Source organism: Heptranchias perlo, chromosome 19 (assembly GCF_035084215.1).
Source record: "Heptranchias perlo isolate sHepPer1 chromosome 19, sHepPer1.hap1, whole genome shotgun sequence".
Classification (NCBI taxonomy): domain Eukaryota; kingdom Metazoa; phylum Chordata; class Chondrichthyes; order Hexanchiformes; family Hexanchidae; genus Heptranchias; species Heptranchias perlo.
In genome coordinates, this window is record NC_090343.1 from 32,692,532 (window position 1) to 32,717,407 (window position 24,876).

Sequence of the window (24,876 nt, forward strand, 5' to 3'; positions counted from 1 at the left end):
GACCAAACAGATATTCAAGTGGTCAGAGGCTTTGACTTGGTCAATGAGCAATGGTGGACCTTTGTAATCAGCTCAAACTCTGCATGAAGTCATCTTTTGCCACAATATGTAAATATCAAAGCAGCATTTGTTTACTTATTAATTTGACTTCTGTTTCATTTCAGATGCGTGCTGCTGACGTATCTGGAATTAACAACAGTATTTATATCATGATTCCAAAATAGCAAAGGTCTGAAGGCAGGAGAAAAAGCGGATGCTGAGAGGTAGCAAGGTAGATGGATTTAGGGAGAACGTTCCATAGTGTAGAAGCCAAGCTGGCTGAAGACTCTACCACTGAATGTGAAGCAGAAGGACAGTGGGATGCACAGGAGGCCAAAGTCTTAAGAATGGGGGACATGTGTTGGCATGTAGGGCTAAAGGCAGTTGCAACCATGGGAGGGGCAAGGCCATATAGGGATTTGTAAAGGAGAAAAAATGTTTTAATTCAATGTGTTGGAGACAGAGGGCCGATGGAGTTTTTCGAGCAGAGGGGTGATAGACAAATAGAACTTAGTTTGGATATAATGTGGTTGGTGGAGTTAGCAGTGAATTATCCAAGTTACATTTTTTGTCTCAGGTGACTGGTACTCTTGTCAGGAATGCAGAAGAAAAAAACATCACTCTCTTATATCAGTTCCCTATGGATAATCTGGCATTAACAGTTCTGCTAAACAGTTAAGTTTCCAAATGTTCTACAGTCATTTCATTATACACATGTGGCTCTCAATAGACCCACCCAAAAGGAGAATATCTTTCACAAAGACCGTCCATTTCATGAATATGCAGGAGGTTTATGATAGCAAATCACTCCTCCAACCCCAATCGTTATCTGAAAGTGCAAAGCTTCTTACTCTGCCTGCTTCTTCTCATTAGGTGGCCCTCCTTCTATTTGTGGCTCAGGCTGATTTATGTGTCTGATGCTACTAATTTGTTTTTTTCTTCTTAAATACTGTTGTGGGCATGGTGAGATAATTACTGTATGATATTTTGACAGAATTTCTGCCATTTTAAAGTTGAATACCAGAATAAGGAAATAACTATCTGAACAAAATGTCATTTATAAATTTTGAGCAGTGAGTAGGTACTTTTCATATACTAATTTCAGAATGGTATGTGTGATCTACTAGGGTTTGCAATTTTGATGCAATAATACATTCATTCTCATACCTTCTTGCTATTGTTAATGGGGCACAAGATATGGCATGGGTGAGAATAGAATCTATTATGCATGCTGCTTTTTGCAACCAAAACTGAAATATGCTAATACAACAATATGAGGGAAGCAATTTATTCTCAACACAAGCAAGACTTTATCCCATTCACTCGACTAGAACTGTTCTATTACATTTGCCACACAATTACATTCATTCCACTACACTATTAGTTTAGCACACTCACTTCGCTAACACACTTGCTACACTATATTATCATTACTTTATCATGCCTACTTCACTATAACATTCACTCCACTACACTACCTTAACACATTTACTCCATACCTTTACACAACTAACTTGACTTTTTAAACAAAATGCCAAAGTTTGAAATAAATGTAATTCCATTAAAAAAAATTTTGTCCAGGTTGTAAAAGTTTCTTTATGTTTGAATTCAATCTAGTGATGCACCACCTGAGGGTAACATTTATAAATACAGGAACAAAAATAACATTTTCAAAGCATTATTGGGATTTTTTTTAAGCAGCAAGGGCATTAAGTACCATTTAGAAGATTGGCCCCATCTCAATTCTGCTCCAGTGAGTGGGAAAGCAGGCAGTTTGCACTGTTTAAGGCATTGCAATGATTTCCTGAGCAAGGTGTGAAACTGGTAGTGTACATATTGAGGTTGACAGAAAAAATACCCTTGAAAATTTTCAGTATGAATAATAGATATTACACATAAAAACCCCCCTAAAATCAATGACGCACAATAAACACATATGTTGAATCTGGTATCCATTTTAAGCTCTGTCTTGTTTCTATATGTAAAGCTAATGCACATAGGTCAATGGTTTAAAAATATTCCCTTTATAAAAACACCTGCAACTTGTTACTTGGTCGATTAAAAAGTGAACATATAGATTGCTGGCCCTTCCAGGGAATTCTGTGCTTCCTGGACAAACAATTTAACATTTCATGTCATGCACCATGATGCCGAAAAATCACAGAATATTACAGTAATACATTAATGGAGGAGAAAACAAGTATACACTTAATGGAAAGATATTGAAAGGTGTGAATGAACAGAGAAAACAAAAGGCTCAAATACATAATTCCCTGAAAGTGCAAGTGCAGGTAGATAAAGCCATAAAAAGGCCCATAACATTTTGGGTTTTATAAATAGGAGCATAGAGTACAAGTGTAAAGAAGTAAATTTGTACAAAACATTGGTTAGGCCATAGTTGGAATGCTGTCTACAGTTTTGGATGCCCCGTTATAGAAGGGACACTAGGACCATAGAGAGCATTCACCATGGATTGGAAACTGCAGTTATGAGGAGAGACTTGAGATCCAAGGATTATTCCCACTGGAGCAGAGAAGGCGAAGAGGAGATTTAATAGAGGTCTTGATTGGAAAGACAATTTCCTCTGGTTAGGGAGTCAGTAATAAGGGATAATCAGAAAGAGGAAAGAGGTTAGGAGAAATTTCTTTACTCAGTGTGTTGTTGGAGCATGCAATGATTAGCCATGGGAGTGGCTGAGACAGAGAACATTGCATCTTTTAAAAGAAAATTGGATATTTGAAGCAGAGGAAGATAAAGGACTATGGGAATATCTTTGGATTGATTGGGCAAAGAACTGGGACAGACACAATGGGACAAATGGACTCTTTCTGTGCTGTAAACTTCTATGGCTCTATGTACTAAAATTATTATATTCACTACATCATTACTAACGCTATTGCATTCATTCACTATTATTAGCACTATCACACTGACTACACTACTGCTAGCGACATAACTGTGCGCATTATTACTAACACAAACACAATTCACCACACCGTTAACACTATAACATTTGCTACACTATGAAGGAGAACATTCGGCTCATCGTGCCTGTGCCAGCTCTTTGAAAGAACTATCCAATTACTCCCATTCCCCCATTCTTTCCCCTAATCCTGTAAATCTTTCCTTTTCAAGTATATATCCAAATCTCTTTTGAAAGTTACTACTGAATCTGGTTCCTCCGCCTTTCTGGCAGTGCATTCCAGATCATAACAACTCGTTGCATGAACTTTTTATCCTCATCTCCCTCTGGTTCTTTTGCCAATTATCATAAATCTGTGTCCTTTGGTTACCGACCCTCCTGCCAGTGGAAACAATTTCTCCTTAACTTGTATCAAAAACCTTCATTATTTTGAACACCTCTATTATAACTCCCCTTAACCTTCTTTGCTCCAAGGAGAACAATCCCATCTTCTTTAGTCTCTCCAAATAACTGAAGTCTGTCATCCCTGGTACCATTCCAGTAAATCTCCTCTGCAGCCTCTCCAAGGCTTGACATCCTTCCTAAAGTGTGGTGCCCAGAATTGGACACAATACTCCAGCTAAAGCCTAACCAGTGATTTATGAAGGTTTAGCATAACTTATTTCCTCTACTATTACTCATGCTATCATCAAAACGGTAACATTCATTAGGCTGCTATTAACACCTATTGCATTTACTGCACAATTACTAACACTATTACACTCACTGTATTATTACTAACTATAAAATTCACTATGCAGTATTATTACAGTCATGTTCACTGCACTAACAGTACCATATAAATGTAGAACCAGAAATCTCCTGAAATTCAAATCTGCAACAGCAAACAAGAAAACTGATCACATTTATACCATATTTGTGAACTGTTATATTCGCATGATATGTATAAACCTAACAAGCTAGAGATGTACATTTAGTGCAAAGGCAAATATTTTTATATTAAAAATGAGTTGCATTTTTAGATCATGTAATATTGAAATTTTCTTTATACATTAAAATCATTAATTCCAGAGAATATTTCTGTGGCACCAATCTGTTTAAATTTATTGGGATGGCTAGAATGAATATGACATTGGTCAATTGAATAAGGGGAGGAAGTGGAGCTGAATTTGCACTCCCGTTTACATTTAAAGTTTGTTAAAACTGAATTTGTTTTAGATTGGGATGACCTGAACAGAATGTGATCCACCACTGATTGTAATCACATCTCCTGGGAACTACAGGCCAGTTAGCCTGACATCAGTCGTCGGCAAAATGCTGAAATCCATTATTAAGGAAGTGGTAACAGGGGACTTAGAAAGTCATAATATGATTAGGCAGAGTCAACATGGTTTTATGAAAGGGAAATCATGTTTAACAAATTTATTAGAGTTCTCTGAGGATGTAACTAGCAGGGTAGAAAAAGGGGAATCAGTGCATGTAGTATATTTGAATTTTCAAAAGGCTTTCGATAAGGTGCCACATAAAAGGTTGTTACACAAGATAAGTGCTCACGGGGTTGCAGGTAATATACTAGCATGGATAGAGGATTGGTTTACGGACAGAAAACAGAGGGTTGGGATAAACAGGTCATTCTCAGGTTGGCAGTCTGTAACTAGTGGGGTGCCGCAAGGATCAGTGCTTGGGCCTCAGCTATTTACAATCTATATTAATGACTTAGATGAAGGGACCGAGTGTAATGTATCCAAGTTTGCTGACGATACAAAGGTAGGTGGGAAAGTAAGCTGTGAGGAGGACAAAGAGTCTGCAAAGGGATATAGACAGGTTAAGTGAATGGGCAAGGTGGTGGCAGATGGAGTATAATGTGGGGAAATGTGAGATTACTCACTTTGGTAGGAAGAATAGAAATGCAGAATATTTTTTAAATGGTGAGAAACTATTAAATGTTGGTGTTCAGAAAGATCTGGGTGTCCTCGTATAAGAAACACAAAAAGTTAGCATGCAGGTACAGCAAGCAATTAGGAAGGCAAATGGCATGTTGGCCTTTATTGCAAGGGGGTTGGAGGACAAGAGTAAGGAAGTCTTGCTACAATTGTACACCTGACGAAGGGGATAATCTCCGAAAGCTTGTGATTTTAAAATAAAATTGTTGGACTATAACCTGGTGTTGTAAGATTCCTTACATTTACAATTGTACAGGGCTTTGGTGAGACCACACCTGGAATACTGTGCACAGTTTTGGTTTCCTTATCTAAGGAAGGGTGTACTTGCCTTAGAGGTGGTCCAACAAAGGTTCACTAGATTGATTCCTGAGATGAGAGGGTTGTCCTGTGATGAGAGATTGAGTAAAAATTCTCTTGAATTTAAAAGAATGAGAGGTGATCTCATGGAAACATATAAGATTCTGAGGGTGCTTGACAGGGTAGATGCTGAGAGGTTGTTTCCCCTGGCTGGAGAGTCTAGAACTGGGGAACATAGTCTAAGGATAAGGTGCTGGCCATTTAAGATTGAGATGAGAAGGAATTTCTTCACTCAGAGGGTTGTGAATCTTTGGAATTCTCTACCCCAAAAGGGATGTGGATGCTGAGTCATTGAGTATATTCAAGGCTAAGATCGGTAGATTTTTGGACTCCAGGGGAATCAAGGGATATGGGGATTGGGCGGGAAAGTGGAGTTGAGGTCGAAGATCAGCCATGATCTTACTGAATGGCGCTGCAGGCTCGAGGGACCGTGTGGCCTACTCCTGCTCCTATTTCTTATGTTCTTATGTTCTTATGATTCAGGATTTGTAATAAACTGTTGGCCTATTTCCCCATGTAAGTATTGATTATTTAGTTTCATAAATGATGGAAATCAGCAGGACAGTCTCTTCAGACTTCCCTATCAGGTTGATACAAATTTCCTGTTTATCAGGCCCTGTCGGCTTTAAAATCTTGGGAGGCCAAGTTTTTATTCTGAACTAAAATCATATTTGCTGCAACCCAGCTGTATATTTGCAACACAATCGAATCTTCAGCTCTCGTGTTGGTGGTGTTTGTATCTCTGGACCCTTTCCTGTAATTTTTTTTCATGCTCCGATAGATGTGCCCTCTCACCCACAAAAAGTGCTGTTTATCACATGAGCCCATATAATATTGTTCAAACCGCACAATGTGGTTTTGTGTTGCAACTTGATACTCATGCTACTGAGTCCCGTGTGTTGAAAATCCATTTTCCTTCTGTCGGCGTTGCATTAAGTGGAATTTTGCATGGCAAATTGCTATGCAGCAACATTCATTGCCATCCCTGTCATAGTGGATTTGTTGCATGAGCTAATCAAATGATATTCCATATGATGACTGAATGTTGAGATTTTAACAGCAGCTATCTATTTTAGCTTTGATATTCCCTACTCCTGAAGAAATAAAAATTCAGGTTTTCTTTGTTGCTATTTAACTACGAAACCACACAGTGATGCTGGACTCGTGGGTGGTGTTTGCATGTTTTCAGGTACTCTGCGACATTTGTTACTGTGCGTCAGTCGCTGTGGTTTGAGAATTTTCCAGTACAGTGGCAAAATGCTGACAGTGCATTCACAACTTTTACTGAACATCTGCCTTGCTGTCACTGGCCCTGCTGAAAAGACCCCTTCCCTTTGAGTGGACTTTGTTGGTTGACATGTAGCCCGATGAAAGTGTACCGAAGGCATATTTCACCTATATTCTAAGTCATTAATGATCAATGAAACCAGAGCAGGCGGGACCTCGGTTTAACATCTCACCCAAAAGATGCCACCTCCAACAGTGTTACATTCAACTGTCAGCCTAAATTATGAGCTCAAGTCTCTGGAGTGGGATTTGAACCCACAACCTTCCGACTCAGAGGCGAGTGTGCTACCACTGAGGCAAGGCTGAAACCAGTTTCTCTGTCTCTCACTATGCCATTTACTAATTGCTTCATCCAGCTCTCAGAAAGTTATATTACATTTGAAAATTCCTGCAAACTTTAATGTTCGCCTAGAAGATTTTTCATTTGTTACTTGGAATCATAATGAGGAAGATTTCTCGTGTGTGTGTGTGTGTGTGTGTGTGTGTGTGTGTGTGTTATAAAGGCAGGTTTACCATTTTGCTACACTAATGCAGAGGAAATCTTCCCCCACTGTTTTCTCCCCTCAAGTATTGTGCAATTCTAAAATGGTTTCTAACTGAAAATGTGGTCACATGTTTTAAAAGCTAAATATTTTATCATTACTGTTCCTTGCATATCAAATGATCTGAAAGACCCCAGAAATTACATTGTTACTTTAATCTAAAAGTGCAATCGTCGTGTAGCTACCGACCTCAGATCTGCTTGCCTGTGGTTTGGACTGTCAGATCCAGCAGAGAATTCTGCACGGGTGCTTACACACATGTGCAGAACCTTCGCATCCACCAATTAAATACACCAATACATTTAAATAAACTCTGGGTGACATTATACAGATGAATCTTCATATGAAGCATTCCTGGCACAAATATTTGTATGCAAGGACTGCATATTTGGAATTCACATATGCATTCGCCACCATTTTCTACCTATTCATTTTAACAGAAAATCGTGGGAGTTCACATATTTGAAATCTCGATATGCGGTCCTGGCAAAGTCTGTGCCAGGAACCCTACGGATTAAAATGAACCCCACAGCATCCAGAAGAGTTCAGTGGGCTCCTTGAACACTTTTCAAACACAGTTTGATATCACACTGGTGTTATCTTCCACGTCATGTCAAACTCAGGCAATCAGACTCTGCCTTCTCTAGGTGGCCTCACACTATTCTCGTCCAGAGATCTGGTCAGGCATGACTCCAGAGATATACTGCGACTTTTTGGCATTGCATCTCGATCAACACAAAAATTACCCTCTTGGTTTTTTGCTTTGGTTCATTTAATAATTTGAAAACAATGTCAGTCTGGTTAATTTAGTTAAAAGGTGCGTTATATCGAAAGCCAAAAGTGGACCTTTTTTTTTAAGCGCCACTGTAACCCCATTCCCAGAAGAACATCCCTGCTGCACTGGTGTGAATTTTCCATTTTCCATGAGCCACTCTGACAGCCCATCAAGGAAATGACAATTTTTTACATTAAAAAAATGGAAAATATTTGCAATACAGAAAAGGTCAGGTTCCCCCTCTTACAGCACCTGTAATACAATCAGTAGTTTAGGTTTGTTTTGCATCTCTCCGGGCTGTGAATGTCACCCATCATACAAAAACATTTCTGTCAATGTCAAATGTTGACATCTTTGTAAGAATTCAGAAAACGCACTTCCAGAACCAAAGAACATTACCTCATACAGATTTTTCACTGAATAAACAAAAAGCTAGATAAGCTCATTACCTTTTGACACAAAAATTCCTCAGTAGCCGTCAATGACTCATAGTGAAATGAGGAGCAAGTATGTGAGACTTGTGGAATGTGGGTGGTATCAGGGAAAACATTCTATCACATGGCAACTACAGTACGACAACATTAACTTATCATTCACGGAGCACAATGCTAACAACAGACTGAACTGGATGGAGATGTTATCCCTGTAGTTGCTATTTAGTGTTTTCCCAATAATCTCGACAGAACCCTTTCCTAAACTGGCAAGTATATTACAAGTATCAGCACTCACTAAACAGAAATCCCAATGCGGTTTTCATTAAAGAATAAAACACAAAATTGCTGAGTGTCAAAATCTGAGGGCTACCTGCAAACCAAACCCTCATTATTTTTTCTTTAGTTGTTCCAGAGTTGAAGAAAATGATCAAAAGGTTTAAAGCTTGGCACTCTAGTGAGTGAATAAGAAGTACAGTAGATAGCTGTGCACAGCGGTTTACAAGAGCTGTTTATAGAGGGGAAGCCTTGTTAAGCAATACAACAAATTTCTGCAACGTGCCATGCGTGTTTAATTTTTTCCATTAACTTTTGCCACTGTAAACGCTCTGTGTTTAGGAGATCAGACATTTTGGAGGCAAACAGCTGAAAATAGGAGGGGAGGGGGGAGGGGTGGTGGGGGGTGGATTCTGCCAGATTGGCCGAGTTTCTCGTGTGGAAAAGAATGCTCTCAAAGGTCCCCCTACAGAATAAGAGCAAGTCAAGCCAACAAGCCCTGCCAGAAATAACAAACAAAACGGCTTTCCCCATCCTTCCCGGGCAGTCAGCACCAGTGTATTACAACGGTTGCTATAGAGCTTACTTTGCTATCATAACAAATTTGATATGTCCAGTTATAAAAGAGTGCACTGTATTTTGCAGACTTGAAAATTAATTTTTTGTTGTTTTGTCACAGCTCCAGCTTATTTCTGTCTGGGTGCTACAGACAGGGACTCCCTGAATTAAAGCTGCAGTTTCCCTTCTTTCGGCTCACATAGGCTATTTTTACATCCATTTAAAATTCTCTCACACATAACTTTCCTGCATGTAATCTGGTCTCCATTCAATGCTCAAAATCAGTCTTCAATACATTAAAAAGGTATCCCACTTGCTTTGCCTTTGTAGGCTGTAATTCAAAACTGTCAGGAATCAAATCTTCTCTACATACCTTATTAAAGTGCTCCAGCCTTTGGAAGAAGTCCCATGTAGTTTCTGTAAAAAAAACTCAGTTTCACTGGTGCAACTTAGTTTGGTAGGCCCTCAAATAAAAATGTGGTTGATTTCTACAATACTACATTAACCTTCTTTACCAACTATGTCAACAATTTATCCATCTTGACAAGGCTGGAATACCTAAAAGGAGAAAATGTTCCCATCTAGCCCACCTAGGCCAATAAAAGAGGAACTGTTTCTTTAGATTCTATGCAGAATGGCAGAAATGTACATACTGCAGTCTGTGTAAAATACACTGTAGGAGCAATACTTAGAGCTGTAAATTGCCCTTGATTGATTTACTATGCATGGACTGGACTGGACAAAAAGATTCAATTAGATAAATTTAGCTGGATTAAGTTCATTATGAATACTGTATTTTAACATTTGGAAAGATAAATCTTTAAGTTAAAGGGTAAAACCATTTCTAAATTGAAGTTGAGGGAAGACAATACATAAGATTCAATACAACATACAATTACAGGGATTACAAAAGCCAACAAATACCATGGGATTAAATCCATCTTGTGTCCACTTTGACAGCATTATGTCTTGATCATAGGAACAGGAGTAGGCTATTCAGCCCCTGTTCCACCCTTCAGTTAGATCATGACTGTTCTGTACATCAACCATATTTACCCATCTTTGCTCCATATTCCTTGATACCCTTACCTAACAAAAATCTGTCAATCTCAGTCTTGAAAATTTTAATTAACCCAGCATCCTCAGCTTTTTGGACAAGTGAGTTACAAATGACCACAATCATTTGTGTGAAGAAGTGCTTCCTGATTTCATACCTATATGGCCTAGCTCTAATCAGATTGTGCCCCCTCATTCTGGATTCCTCCACCAGAGGAAATAGTTTCTCTATATCTACCTTCAAATTCCTTTTTCATTTTAAAGATTGCGATTAGATCAATCCCCACCCTTCTAATCTCAAGGGATTACAAGCCAAATTTAGGCAACCTATCCTCATAATTTAACCCTTTAAACTCTGGTATCATTCTGGTGAATCTACGCTGCACCCCCTCCAAGGTCAACATACCTTTCCTGAGGTGCAGTGCCTAAACAGAACGCAGTATTCCAGATGGGTTCTGACCAAGGCTCTGTACAACTGAAGAATAACTAACTCCCTGTTGTAGTCCAACCTTCGAGATAAAGGCCAATATTCCATTAGCCTTTTTGATTACTTTTTGTACCTGTGCACTAGCTTTTAGTGATTTGTGTACGTGGACACCCGAATCCCTTTGCTCCTCCACAGCTTCTAGTCTCTCACCATTAAGAAATTATTCCAATTCGTATTTCTCAAATCCAAAGTGGATGATCCCACACTTCCCGACATTGAACTCCATCTGCTACAATTTTGCCCACACACCTAATCTGTCGATGTCCCTTTGCTACTTCCTGCTCTCATCAACTTAGTGTCATCAAAAAACTTGGATTATACAACTACTAGTTCATTAGTCAATCATAACAATGTATGTTCCAGTTATTCAACAAGTTTCCAGTACCCAACCAGATGATATTATGGATGGGTCCCAAACAATGAACCGGAAATGTTGGAGATCTGGTGAGAGTACATTTAGGCAAGTACGAGTCATCAAATATTATTTGGATTAAATATTTTTGTAAGAGTAAAAACAAAAATCAAGTAAATAAATGTATGTAGAATTCCTAACTTCAGGAGGGTAACTTATTCAAACAAGCAAGAGAAACTAAAGAGGATCAATTGTAGAGTTAAATAAAATGTTAGGCTGCTAATGAAAATGGTAGGTTTGAGTTTGAAGCCTTGAAGGCAAAGTGCATACTCTTAAGGGCTAAAAACGATATTAAAGTATTTTAATCAGAATGTAAATCAATGCTCAGTATCACATTTTAACACTAATGTGGAGATAAGGATGTGTAGAAGAAAACTAAACAAACCAAAACATAAAACGAAAACTAGAAAAGGATATTCAGAAGTCAAAATTAAAATATCTGTGGTATATTCATAACACGTAAACTGTTTAATTAGCTGGGCTGTTAAATGCTCAAAAGAAAAGTTAAGTGTGAGGACCACAGAATGACAGAAATTCAAAATGTTACTTTTCTTCAGTTTTTGTGAAGGTAACAAGTAAGAAGTCTCGAAACCTACCCACTCCCCAATGAGTTACTGAGTTTATCCATTCAGTATCTGAGCCATAGGAAGGCATTAGGTTTGATCCCTGGTCCGCGCTGATTTATTATAAGAATTAGATTTGTATCATGTCAGAACATCTCAGAGCACACCATACAATAAACAATTTTGAAGTGCAGGGTCTGTTATTTTGTAAGCAAACAAGTTCGCTTTTCTAAGCCTCGCTATAACTGGCCTCAGGAACACTTGGTTAGGGAAGGGAAATCAGTCAGGATCTCACTCCCGATTGTTATCCAATGACCGCTGCTGAAAGAGTGCATTTGTGGATTATTAGGATTATCCTTAGAGGATCAGACTTAGATGTGAAACACTGCATAAATGAATAGCCTAAGAGCACTCACTGCCTATGCTCACACATTAATAATGGCCACATGAACAAGGTACAGATAGTGCCCATTGATCCATACCCCAACAAAGTGTCAATGTCTTCATGAGAAGAGCGGAGGAAAGGGGCAAAAATTGATAGATGAAATTGGTTTAAAAAAAAGAATACTCTTGAACTTTTAGACAAATAAAAGGAAGCTATTTAGATTCAATAATCAGAGCGGAAGTGAGATTATCATTAATAAATTACAAGTGAGGAAAGTGGCTGATGTGGATCTGGTGCTATCCATCCAATGATATTAAAGGAACTTCAGGAGAAGACAGGGGGAGTGCTGGTAGAACCATTTTATAGCAGCGTAGAGACAGGGGAAATATCAGTGGGTCAGAAAACAGCTGCCACAATAACATGGTTCAAAAAAAAATTGAAGCATCACCTATAAAGTTACAGACTAGTTAGCTTAGCTTTGGTTTTGGGGAATGTGCTAGAGATTCTGAGCAATGGTGCAATTAAGGGGCATTTGGGTAAATGGAACACACTAAGTGAGTGTCAGAGTTTGGGGATGGTAAATCAAGCTCAAAAAATTGACGGTTGAGGCTTTCACACTATCATCTAAAATGCAATGGATGGTGTCTGTTCGGATTTCCGCAGAGAGAGATGCGTCGCAGAGGGCACTACCCTTGCCACAGGGTCCACAGACCGAGGCTCAGCTTCCTGGACCTCTCTGAGCAGCAGTGCACACGGAGGCTCAGAGTCACTTGACATGTAGTCGTGGACATCTGCAGCCTCTTTCATGCCGAGCTGCTCCTGGCTGGCCCGAGCACCATCTTCTTACCTGTCGCTGTCAAAGTCACCACTGCCCTCAACAACTTCTCCTCCTCATCCTTCCAGGGTGCAACCGGGGACATCGCCGATGTCTCTCAGTCGTCTGCGCAAAAGAGCCCTGCAAATACACCTACACCCACTCTGCAGTGACACAATGGGTGGCATCAGTTGTGGGTCCTCATAGTGATCCTCAGGATAGGGCATTATTGCACAAACCAGACAGGATTCGCGAAGACATGGCAGTAGTGGTACCAATATAATATGTAATGTGAGTTGGTCACAAATTCAATATAAGTAACACCCATGACAAACCCTCAGACACCCTTGTGCATCCCCTTCATGCTCACGACACATTTGCCTTACGCTTCCTACTACACATATGTGATGCATGCCCTGTGGCTGCAGCACAGGTAGTGGCAGGTTGAGTGAGGCTGGCCGTGAAAGAGATGCACGAGAGGGTGAGTATGAGAGAGAGCCATGAGATTGTATGAGGATTGGGTTGAGTGGTAGTGGCGGGATGAGTACTGGCGAGGTGAGTAGGTGCAGGTAAGATGAGGATGAGGTTTGAGTGGGTATGAGGGGTGATGTGACAGAGTAGTGTTGACAGTGCTGAAGGAGATGTGGGGTGGGGGCAGTGATGTGGCAGATGGAGTGTAGGGGAAAGACTACGTGTACTCACTTTGGCTGACCGACTGAGGTCGTTGGAGCGCCTCCTGCACTGCATGCAGGTGGGCGATATGTTGGTTGCACTGGTGACCTCCTCTGCCACCTCGAGCCAGGCCTTCCTGGTGACGGAGGCAGGCCACTTCCTCCCGCACGCCGGGAGGAAGATCTCTGTCCTCCCCCTCACCCCATGTATTGATACCAGGAGTGAGGCATCATTAAACTGGGAGCAGCCTTCCCCCTGAGCTGCTCCATGCTGTAATTTTTGCTATTTGTTGCAGCATCTGTCAGTGGAGGACTGCCCCTTTAAATAGAGCGCCTCCAGCTGACAGATCTTACGGCACATACACAGCCCGTCCGACACGCAGATCAGCAGTGGGGAACCCGGAGGAGCAGGTAAGTGGATCCAATTAGTGGATTGGATCCTACAATCGCGCGGGAAACTGACTAATCTCACCGTGCGCTTTACCCACGCGCCAGATAGCCCCCCCGCCGAGAACCCGCAGCCCTGCTAACATCGGGCCCATTAAATCATCGTTGTGTGGGAAAGCTCTAAAAAGATCAGGAAAGGCAGAAGTTGGCAGATGGCTTATGGTGTTGAAATATGTATGGTCCTGTATATTGGATGAGGCAATATTGTCTCTGAGCTCAAAATCTGCAATGGGAACCCTAGCAAAAAGTGGGACATGAAAAGAAATTGGAAATGACAAGTAACACGACATCAAACCTTATTGATAGTGTAATGTTGCAACCAAAGTGGTGAATAGAATTTTAGGGTATGTAGTAAGTACCTGAGAATAGACATCCAAGGGAACAATGGCCCAGAATTTGCTCATAAAATAACGGTAAGGCTAACAGGGCTCATTGTTATTTCTATGTATCTGGTACAGCAACTTCCAGTGAGCACACATACGCAGTCAAAGGCAGAAATCCAGAAGTTGCTCTACCAAATGCAACCCTCTCCGAAAGCTGTGTGGGAAGAACAGCTCACTGGCTGAATGAAGGGCAAAGGGGCTCTCCTGCCCAGCTGGAATCTACACAGAAAAAGAAACGCTTGGTTTTTTAGATCAAAGCTAACTTTTAATGGCATGGTAAGTCTTAATGACTGCAAAACAACCTCTCTGGCACTGAAAATTAGCTTTTAAAAATGAAGAGTCTCATTCCTTCACATTTTAATTGTTGTTGGACATTTGAAAAAAAAATATTTTTTTTTACTTTTTCTTTGTCCCTTTTATATCTGTCTTATGATTAAATATTTCTTACCCTCTCTTTATTTCGCTTTCTCTAACTGAATTTACATTGAATTCACTGTTGTAGCTTGCACTTCCTGGTTCCCACTCTGCACGGCTTGTTAACAATGATTCAATCTGATTGGTTGAGGGGACAGAGAGATCCTTTCCCTGCTCACACAGCTCACAGATGCCCGGGAGAGGACGCTGCACTTTTTTCGGCTCCCCATTGCAGCAAGTTGGTGCCCAGAAGCCCGTGGATAGTTTGAGGGTAAGTTTAAATCTAACGAGTGGCTCGCCACTTAGCTCAATTTCCAGGCCAATGCATACAATATCTTAGTTGAAAATAGTTGACACAAGAATAATTCAAACAAGAAGTAACAAATAACAATATGCTTAAGATTTTGCTCAAAAATTTTAAAATATTGCCTCCAGTTTTGCTCTTCTAACTTAAAAAAAGGATGCAATTGCTCTGGAAAGAGTGTGATGATGGGCAAGTGAAGGGATGTCTAGTCATAGAGTTTTGGATTACACAAAAAGTTGAAAGCACTTAGATTATATTATTAGACCAAAGAGAGATAAGGGGGGTAAAATGATTTCAACTGATGACAGCAACTTGCAAGATAGAAATGAATGTGTCCTTTGTACTAGAGATACTGCATAAAACACTAAGATCACAAGGTTTGGGAAAAAAGGTCAAATGAAGACATCTTCTTCAATGGATGGTAAGTATATGAAATAAGCTACCCCTAATGCAATCAGACTCATTTAAAAGACAGTTAGATATATTTCTGTAGCAAGATAAATTTGCCAGTTACCAGCAATAGATCAGAGAGGGAACGGGGAACTTAAAGATAAAGGTTTCATGGGAATTCATATTAAAATAGGAGCTGGAACAGGATAGAATCACTTGTGTATGACAACTAATTCAGTGGCCTGAATTATGTGCAAATGAATTGCATGTGCAGAATGGATTTTTACATTCCCTTTATTTTTACTGTACCTATTACTGTTATCCAATTAAATGTAGCGGAAAACACTCAATGGAGAAGTCATTAATGGGAATCATTTTTGATTGGGACATATCCACGACACTGTATATTGCCAACAGGCCAGAAAACAGCAATCTTTTATCAGGACATTTTTGATTGGATTTGCCATTTAGAGATGATATTTAGTAAATGATCAATATAACAGACTAGTATGTTTTGAGTTTTCTGTACCAGAGATAATTCAATTACATGGGCACAAACATCTAAAGAGCTTTAAAAACTGTTGTCAACATGTTGCCTCCCTATATGAATAGTTATTTTGTTTGTTGCATTTTTCCTTGTGATTCAAATGAATGCCAAAGGAACAATGCAATCATTCATCTCAATAGACTTTGGTTAGAAGGGATGATTGGCCATTTTCACTTTCCATAAATGCAACCCAATCAAATGGCTTCTACTGTGCCATAATACAGCGGCTAGGGACAAGCTGGGGACATAGGCACAACATCTTCCAACCCCTATAAGGGACCACACCATTACAGCAAATTAAAATTAAGTCACATTACCTGGAATTCATAAATGGCTTCATTTTCCTGTAATCTTTTCTGAGTTTGGCTTGAACCAAACTAATTTGAGAGTTTAGTAGAATGAACCTCATCAAGACAACTGTAGAATTGTGAAAGCTATAAACTTTAGCCCCTAAAAAGCTGATGCCCTAGATACTTCACTACTGTTACTGCTGTTTTTCTAGTGGAGCACAAGACAAAGGTGACAACTACAAATAGTTAATTATCTGTAATAATTCTTAATTTATAAAGTATAACAAATTCTTATGGTTATGCTACTGATGACCATTCAAAAAAGGAGGGCCTAATGACAACTTGTATGAAGACTTTCCCTAGAATTTGTTTTTATTAGGTTTGTACATAAAGTGGAATGCTGCAACGAGTCGGGATGAGCTGGACTTGTCTATGAGCTTTTCCCCGCAAACTTACACAATAGAAGTGATTTCAGTTCACTTTTTATGTTGTGGCACATGAAGGGAGGTGGCATTGGCACTGAGTACCAGGTTTCTCACTCCCAGGACCCCAGACCAGTGCAGGAAGAAGTTCAACAACTTTTCAGAGCTGGCAAGGTAAGATACTTACCATGCTCTCCCTCTCTTCCTTGTCCACCCCACACTCTAAACTCTGAAGCAGCAGTCACACAACAGACACTTCACACTGCACTCAGCTTAAGGGTACCTTTATCACCCTATCCTGCTATAGTCTACCCAGCTCCCTAAACACACAGCAACTGACTAGCATAACTCTCAAACATGCTTCTCTGACTTAATACCATCACACCTGTGTTTCCTGGACAACACCGTGGTCAACTGCAAGCCTCACCTACATTCTCTTTGCAGGACAAGTTGGCGCACAATGCCCACCAGAGGCAGACGACTGGAGAGGAGGATACCCATTCTGAAAATCCCTGACCCCTTTTGGAGACAAGGCTATCTAGTCACTGGGCTGTGACAATGCAGTGTCTGTGGCACAGGTCGGCAGCATCTTGCCACCATTGGGTAAGTACCAAAGCCCCTGTTATCTCTCCATGGCAGCCCTCTGTACCATTACACATGCCCAGCCTTCCACCCCCTTTTAATATATACTGCATCCCAAGGTGGATGTACTCAACCATTCTGACCTTAGGCTCTTTTGTCCTGCAGATCCAGCACAGCAGCAGGAGGTAGTTGAACAGGAGGAGGAGGAAGAGTAGCTCGAGCAGAAAGAAGATGAAAAGGGACTACGCATACATCTTTCTGAAGGCCCAGATGAAGAGGATAAAGAGGAGGAAGCAGAAGACCAAGGCTCTATTCTTCTGTTCTCCCGAGAGGGCCCCGTCCTCTAGAATCTCAAGCCTCTCCATCTTAACACCTCCGTCACTCAGCTCACCGGTTGCAGGCACTGATGCAGGGGAGGGGGGGTGAGCTAGTTAGCCAGACAGGAAAGCTCACCAGGTGAGACACAAGCAAGTGGGGACCTGGAAGAGTGGCAAGTGGGGGAGGGTATGGCTACTTTTCCACAGAAGCTGAGTAGAAGGTGGCAAAGGACTTCAGAGTTCATGGGTACTCGCCTCAAAAGATGCAGCAACAGCAACATGAAAGGTAATAAGTGCACTGGGGAAGATCTCCCATAATTTGTGGCAGTTCACAGATGTGGCTGCAGAGTCCACAGCTTTGATTTGCGGCAACATCATGGAGGCATTATCTGCTTTGCCGGAACTGATACAGTAAGTGGCAGTTGCATTCAGGTCTGTAGCAGAACCCTAGGTAAAAGGGAGTCAGGGACCACTTGGGGCCTCCACTCCACGGAGACAGGAACTGAAGCGGCACTGCGGAACATATTGGAGGGCACCTTTAATGATGCCTTCCAGTCCTTAACTAATTCAGTGACTCGGGGTTTTCTGGTGGCTGCCATCACACCAGCCATTCAGCAGATCCAGGGCAGCGGTTACAGTCCAAGTGCCTGATGACGTTCTCTCTCAGGACAGCAGCACATGCCAGAACTCTGGCCTTCCCCCCTCAAAGCAGCATGCAAATGGAACCTGGCAAGCAAAGCCTGGCTCTCCAGGAGCTCCCTTCAGAGACACAGCCAGCAGCAGTTCCATGCCAGGAGCCAGCTGCTGTGAGTTGAGAGCCACCTTAGTCCCATGATCTTTTACTCCAACATTCTTCAAACATGAGCCTAGAGAATGAGTATCACCAGGCAAGTTAATCATGGGGTGCATCACAGCTGAGCCTCAGCCGACATCCACACTGGTGCACTTTTCATTAGCAGTCACTACATAGTGATTAGGAGTGGGAATCTTCGATAGTTTTTCTTTTGTTTCGTCCACGGACACTGTGGTTAATCATAGTGCCCCCACCCCACAACACTGCCTGGTATCAGGTAACTAACTCAGTAGAGGTCAGAAATCTATCCACAATCTTCCTGGTCTTTATGGCTGGTAGCACACCACTTGGTGCATTTACAACTGAGCCATGGAGGAGCCGAGCACACTGTTTAACTGGATTTACTGAAAATATTTAAATAGATGTTCACAGGTTGGATTTCTATTTTGAAGGATAGCCAACATAAACCCACAAAATGGGATACTGCAGATTTAAATGCACATGCTATTACAATAAAACAGTGAGATTTAGCTTCTTCTGTACACTACCATTACCACCAAGTTCTATCAGATCGTAAAACTCCAGGATCTACATAGTCAGCTTTACCACAAAAGCTTTAGTGCAATAATAATGAGCTGTATAAAGTTCTTTGAACAGTGCCCAGATACAATATCACTTTGATCATTAATCCAAGGAGAGAGAGAAAATGGCGCTTTTAGTATCAATCTGTGAGCAATAATTGTCCACAGAATATGCAAAGATATTTCAATTACTTTTTGAAAAACGCCAGGCACAATTATAACCTTATCCGATTAGGTCTCATAAGGATCCAGTGTTTAGTTAAAAGAACTATACTATTTCAAAAGGACTCCATGGGGTGAAGTTAGAGGGATCTGGGTATGGAGTCCGTTATATATTCTTTTTTTTAACATTTGTGAAGATGTAACCTCATATCTTTAAAACTGTCTGTCAGAAATGATGCTGGATTTACAATCAAAGGTGACCCGAAGAGTTTCTGTTTCATTTAACTCTTCATGGGGCTTGATTTCCCCCATGACAGTCAGCATTACTGATTTTTATACCAATACTAGGGGAGTTTCCTTAGCTGTGGATGCAAACGGAGGATTTAAGCTGACAACAGGATCCAAGGATTTTATATTGGATACGTGGATCAGACAGTTTCAAGTTGGTATTAATGTTATTTTTGAATTAAGATTTGGAAATCAAGTACATGTAGCAATTATCATCCACCCACACCTGAATTATGAAAAACAGCCACAAAAGCAGTAAGCCTGTGGACAATCTTATGGGGACTGCCATAGCGATTACCATTTCGGACTAAATATAAGCTTGCTGCCTGATCAAAGATACTCACATAATGTGTAAAAGCACCTGAGGTACACACCCCAATTTACTGTTGCTGAGAGTAAGACATGCCTCCAGAAAAGCCTCGAGATCTATACTCTAACACCTTTCTGATCCATGTACCTAATACGAAATTAGGCTTTCTCTTATACAATCATAAGTGGTACAAATGCTGTAATTTTTCTCCCAGTCTTCTTCCCTCATCTCCTGAAGACATTGGGATTGAAATTTCTGGGGTGGAGAAGGGCACATATAGGGCAGATTGCCTGTGAGAGGCCAGGAATTTAGAGTGGAACCTGGATCTGTCAGGTTTCCGTTCCATCCTGAATTCCAATCCAAGGTGGGAGTGGGGTGTGCAGTCTGGTGAGGTTTATGCCCGCTCGCCTTACATCTGGTAGAAACTTTGAGGGAGAGCCCCAGGCCACCCGAGGAAATTCCACCAGTAGGCCACCCCATGGGTGCAGCAAGACGTATGCTTCATGACCCTAACCCTAGCCTTGTGTTGGGCCTTAGGAAGGCTTCAAGACTGCCTGAAAGAAAGGCAAACAATCCCAGATGGGCTCTGTTGTGCTTTTACATATGTGGGCCACCCAGTCCTATTATGGAAATGTCCTGATCCCTCCCCTTCCCTCCTGCAAGACCCTCCCACAACCCTCTCCCCACCACTTACCTGCAAGCAGGCAGGTGACCAAGAGCTGCTGGATTTTCATCTGCTGGCAGCTGCTCTGATCCCTCTTCACGCTTGTGGACTGACTGCATTTAAATGAGGCCCTGGAGTTAAACTGGCCCAGGCCTGAAATTTAGGCCAGCAAGTGCATTTCACACTCGCCCTATCCTTCTCACCCACTTGCCCGGGAAACGCTCCAGGTTAAAATTATCCCCCTATTCTCGATGTAAGTTTTCTTGGTTTCCCTTCCCCACTGTGTTGTAGATTTGTTTTTGTATAATACAGTAACCCCAGTATAATATGGTGTTTGGGAGCCCTCCAAAATCTGTACCATAACAAGGGGAGCGTTGTAAGCAAGGGCAAGTCATTTCAATGGACGAACTTCTTGGAGCAGAAATACTGAAACTACATTAAAAGTTGCTGCAGTCATTTTGCTGAAGTCATGTAAAAATATTGAGTAACATTTGGTTTTGTTAAATGATGATTTAAGTTATGGCCATTTATCAAGATTTACTTTCCCAGAAGGTAATGTCTGACTTTGTCATGGTGGAGGCCAGAAAAGAAGAAAATCCAGCCAAGGTTAAAAGGCTACAGGGGAGACAGCGTAGACCCAGCTCTCTAGGGACCAACGTATAAGACTGAGCTATTGTTGCTGATAGTGAGTTTAAACTCAGCTTTCACATACAGTAACAATAGCTCAGTCTTAAAAACCTAGACTAAGAACCTTAATTATTAACAGAGAGGAACTTATTTTTATATCTTTCAGAAAAACTAATTTTGTAAAGACATGGGAGGTGAAATTCAACTTTGGCAACAAAATAAACCAAGAGTGCAGTGTTATAAGGTTAACTGAATGTAACAATAAATGAATTACATTTATTTAAAAACATGTTAACACTACAGAATGAGACTGATACATTGATTCTTTTAATGTAAGTGCAACTTGCAACTTTTTAACTCTCAATTTGTAGTCATGTCTCATGTATACAACTCAGATGTGTTCTCTGATGTAGGCAGGATCTGAGAGAGGCACTACTGTACATGATCAGAAGTAAAACTTTTAGTTGTGCCTTTAGTTATTTTATAAATCATTTCATCATGTACAAATTATTTTTAAAGAAAGAATTACCTAGGGGTTTTTTGTTAGCAAAATATTTGACAAAAGAATTATTGGAAAAAAGGAAGTTTCCCCTGATGCTCATTAACGACTTGGACTTTCTCAGAATAGTGTGGGATTTGTTGCAGCTGTTTTAATGTGACGTGTGTATCAGCACATACTACATGTTGTAAACTCAAGGCTCTTATAAATGAAAAGATTGCTGCAGACTGGTTGTGAGTGTATAATATTGTATCTTAAAGCTGCTGTACCTGGTTGATCAGTACATGTGATTTTCCAATAATTTCCCATCAATTTCACATCAGTTTCAGAATCTATCAGTGACCCCTGTACACTGTGATAATTAAGGAAAGCTCCAGCAAATAAAGTGCAATCAACATAAAAGTAGGCCTATCAAGATGCAATGCAGAAATTCAAACAACGGAAAATGGTTTGTGGTTTGCAGATTCCAAGGACTGATTAAGGAGCTGCAAAAGGGGCAAATTGTATAGGGTTCATCTGAGAACGCTTTGAAAAATCACCCTTGGTGGAAAAAATGGGGGGATTTATGAAACCTTAACATACAGTTTATAAACTAACACAACTTCTTCCCCCTCAATTCCCTTCCTTTACTTTATTCTTCTCTCAAGTCAAGTTATTAGTTAATTTGTAAATGTTAACAATTGAGTGACTACAAGCAGCTCTATGTAATAGGGATGTGTTGTAGATAAAGGAACTGCAGCCAATGTGTTTTATATATACTGGCAATATTAATGATTTAAACAATATTTTTCTAAAAACTGATTAAAAAAATGTTGGTAAAGTGCGTTTTATTTCTATGTGAAGATAGAACGGCTTAAACATTTGAAAGCTACTCCAAGAAGCAGCAAACTCACAGGCCAACAGCACATTGAATAGTCCACCACTGTTCTATGTGACAACCATTGTCACTCAATTCCAATCAACCTCAATGTGATGATAATTAGAATGAGTATTCAGAAAAATCAGCACTATTTAATTCAGATGGTCCAAATTCAAATGCAAAGTTCAAGAAAAAGCAGGATGCACTACTGGCAAGTAGTGTTTTTCTGGACTGCAAGAAACCTGTGCGCATCCTCTGAGTTAGTATCCGATTAGGGGCAGTTTTATGCTGTAGAATAGAATCAGCACGGAAGGAGGCTATTCGGCCCATCAAGTCCGGGCCAGCACACTGTGGGTTACACCTACTAGGAACGAGATTGAGACCACCTATATGGAACACTTACTGCAATAAAAAATGAAGACTTTCATCCCATCAGTCTGGGCTGGAGCCTAAGCCCCAGAAATAAAAGATAGTCACTGATGAATCCAATAAGGAATTCAGGAGAAATTTCTTTACTCAGAGAGTGGTGAGAATGTGGAACTCGCTATCACATGGCATGGTTGAGGCAAATTGCTTAGATGCATTTAAGGGGAAGCTAGATAAGTACATGAGGGAGAAAGGAATAGAAGGATATGTTGATAGCATGAGATAAAGTAAGGTGGGAGGAGGCTCGTGTGGAACATAAACATCAGCCAAGATCAATGGCCTGTTTCAGTGTTGTACAATTTGATATAATTCTATGACCTACTATAGGAACATAGGAACAGGAGTAGGCCATTCAGCAACTCGTGCCTGCTCTGCCATTTGATAAGATCATGGCTGATCTGTCATCTAACGCCATTTACCCGCCTTTGGCCCATATCCCTTAATATCTTTGATTGCCAAAAAGCTACCTATCTCAGATTTAAATTTAGAAATTGAGCTAGTATCAATTGCCGTTTGCGGAAGAGAGTTCCAAACTTCTACCACCCTTTGTGTGTAGAAATGTTTTCTAATCTCGCTCCTGAAAGGTCTGGCTCTAATTTTTAGACTGTGCCCCCTACTCCTAGAATCCCCAACCAGCGGAAATAGTTTCTCTCTATCCACCCTATCCGTTCCCCTTAATATCTTATAAACTTCGATCAGATCACCCCTTAACCTTCAAAACTCCAGAGAATACAACCCCAATTTGTGTAATCTCTCCTCGTAACTTAACCCTTGAAGTCCGGGTATCATTCTAGTAAACCTACGCTGCACTCCCTCCAAGGCCAATATGTCCTTCCGATGGTTCGGTGCCCAGAACTGCTCACAGTACTCCAGGTGCGGTCTAACCAGGGTTATGTGTAGCTGCAGCATAACTTCTGCCCCTTGTACTCTAGTCCTCTAGATATAAAGGCCAGCATTCCATTAGCCTTATTATGCTACCCAATCTCACAGAACTTCCAACACTAGGCTGCCAGGGAATAGACATGTCCTACATCCCTGAGTAAACAAGGATCAGAGCTATACTGACCACTTAGCCATCAGAAATAGAAACCTGCTGGCAGGGAACTTGGATATTGATATCCTGTCCCATTATCACTGGGGATATGGCTGCAATTTCTGCTCCCTTTCCCCAGCTAGACTGTCAGAGATTTGAACAGATGGATACACAGCTACTAGACAACTAGGAAAATTTAGGGTAAGAAAAACCGTATTATGTAGCTCTAAAACAAAAAATAATGGAACACTTCCACTGTTGCCACTTACCTGCTGTCAATTCCTCTATCCCAGTCAATCCAGCTGATTTCACTTTTCTACAGTCCATCAAACACAATGATTTACAACATTGTATTGTGTACTTTCAGAAAGGTCATTACTAAAAAGTAAACTGTTCTTCCAAGGATGTGTATGAATTCATCAATTTAGATCAAAGTTTAGATTTTTTTCTAGACTCGGAATTTTATCCAAATATCACTTTGGATTTGATGCTCATTCCTACCATTAGCTTTTAATTGTACAAATTCCAAAAAAAGTGTTGATTTCACTTATCTGTCTCTATATTTATATGGAAATCTAGAGCAAGTTCCAAAACATTGCATCCAGAATGAATTTTCATATTTAACTCATCAAGATTTCAAATGTGCTTTTTTTCCATTATTATGGCAGCAGTGACCTCCCCGAATTAACCTCTTGTATACTGAAATGTCACTGGAAGATGAGGGATTGAGAGAAGGAAAATAAAAGTAAATCAAAGTTTATCATCAGGAATATGGGAAAGTACAGGACTAGAAAAGATTGCAGTCCCATCAGGCCAGATACCAAAACAAAATGAGTTTCAAAGCTCATAATGTATCTATTCTGCAATAAGACAAGAGCCTTCTAAATGGACATCCTCCACTGAACATCTAACTCCATCCATTCTTTTTCTGATGATCACAGCCACTAGTTTTAGGTTTTAATACAATGTGGACAAAATAATTAAATGCAATTTTAAAAACACCAGTAAAAATCTTGGAA

At 40.5% G+C, this 24,876-nt stretch overlaps 1 protein-coding gene across 3 annotated transcripts in view; it reads right to left on the reverse strand.

Moving 5' to 3' along the window:
• The window catches only part of nfatc2a (nuclear factor of activated T cells 2a), a 172,137-nt gene that overhangs the window by 22,196 nt on the left and 125,065 nt on the right, over window positions 1-24,876 (reverse strand). For 2 of the 3 annotated variants that reach the window (XM_068000600.1, XM_068000597.1), the window contains exon 10: window positions 9,505-9,548. The exons of the other annotated variant lie outside the window; for it this stretch is intronic. In XM_068000600.1, coding sequence (XP_067856701.1) covers window positions 9,505-9,548 — 44 coding nt within the window. The remainder of the gene's footprint in view (window positions 1-9,504; window positions 9,549-24,876) is intronic. 3 annotated transcript variants of the gene reach the window in all.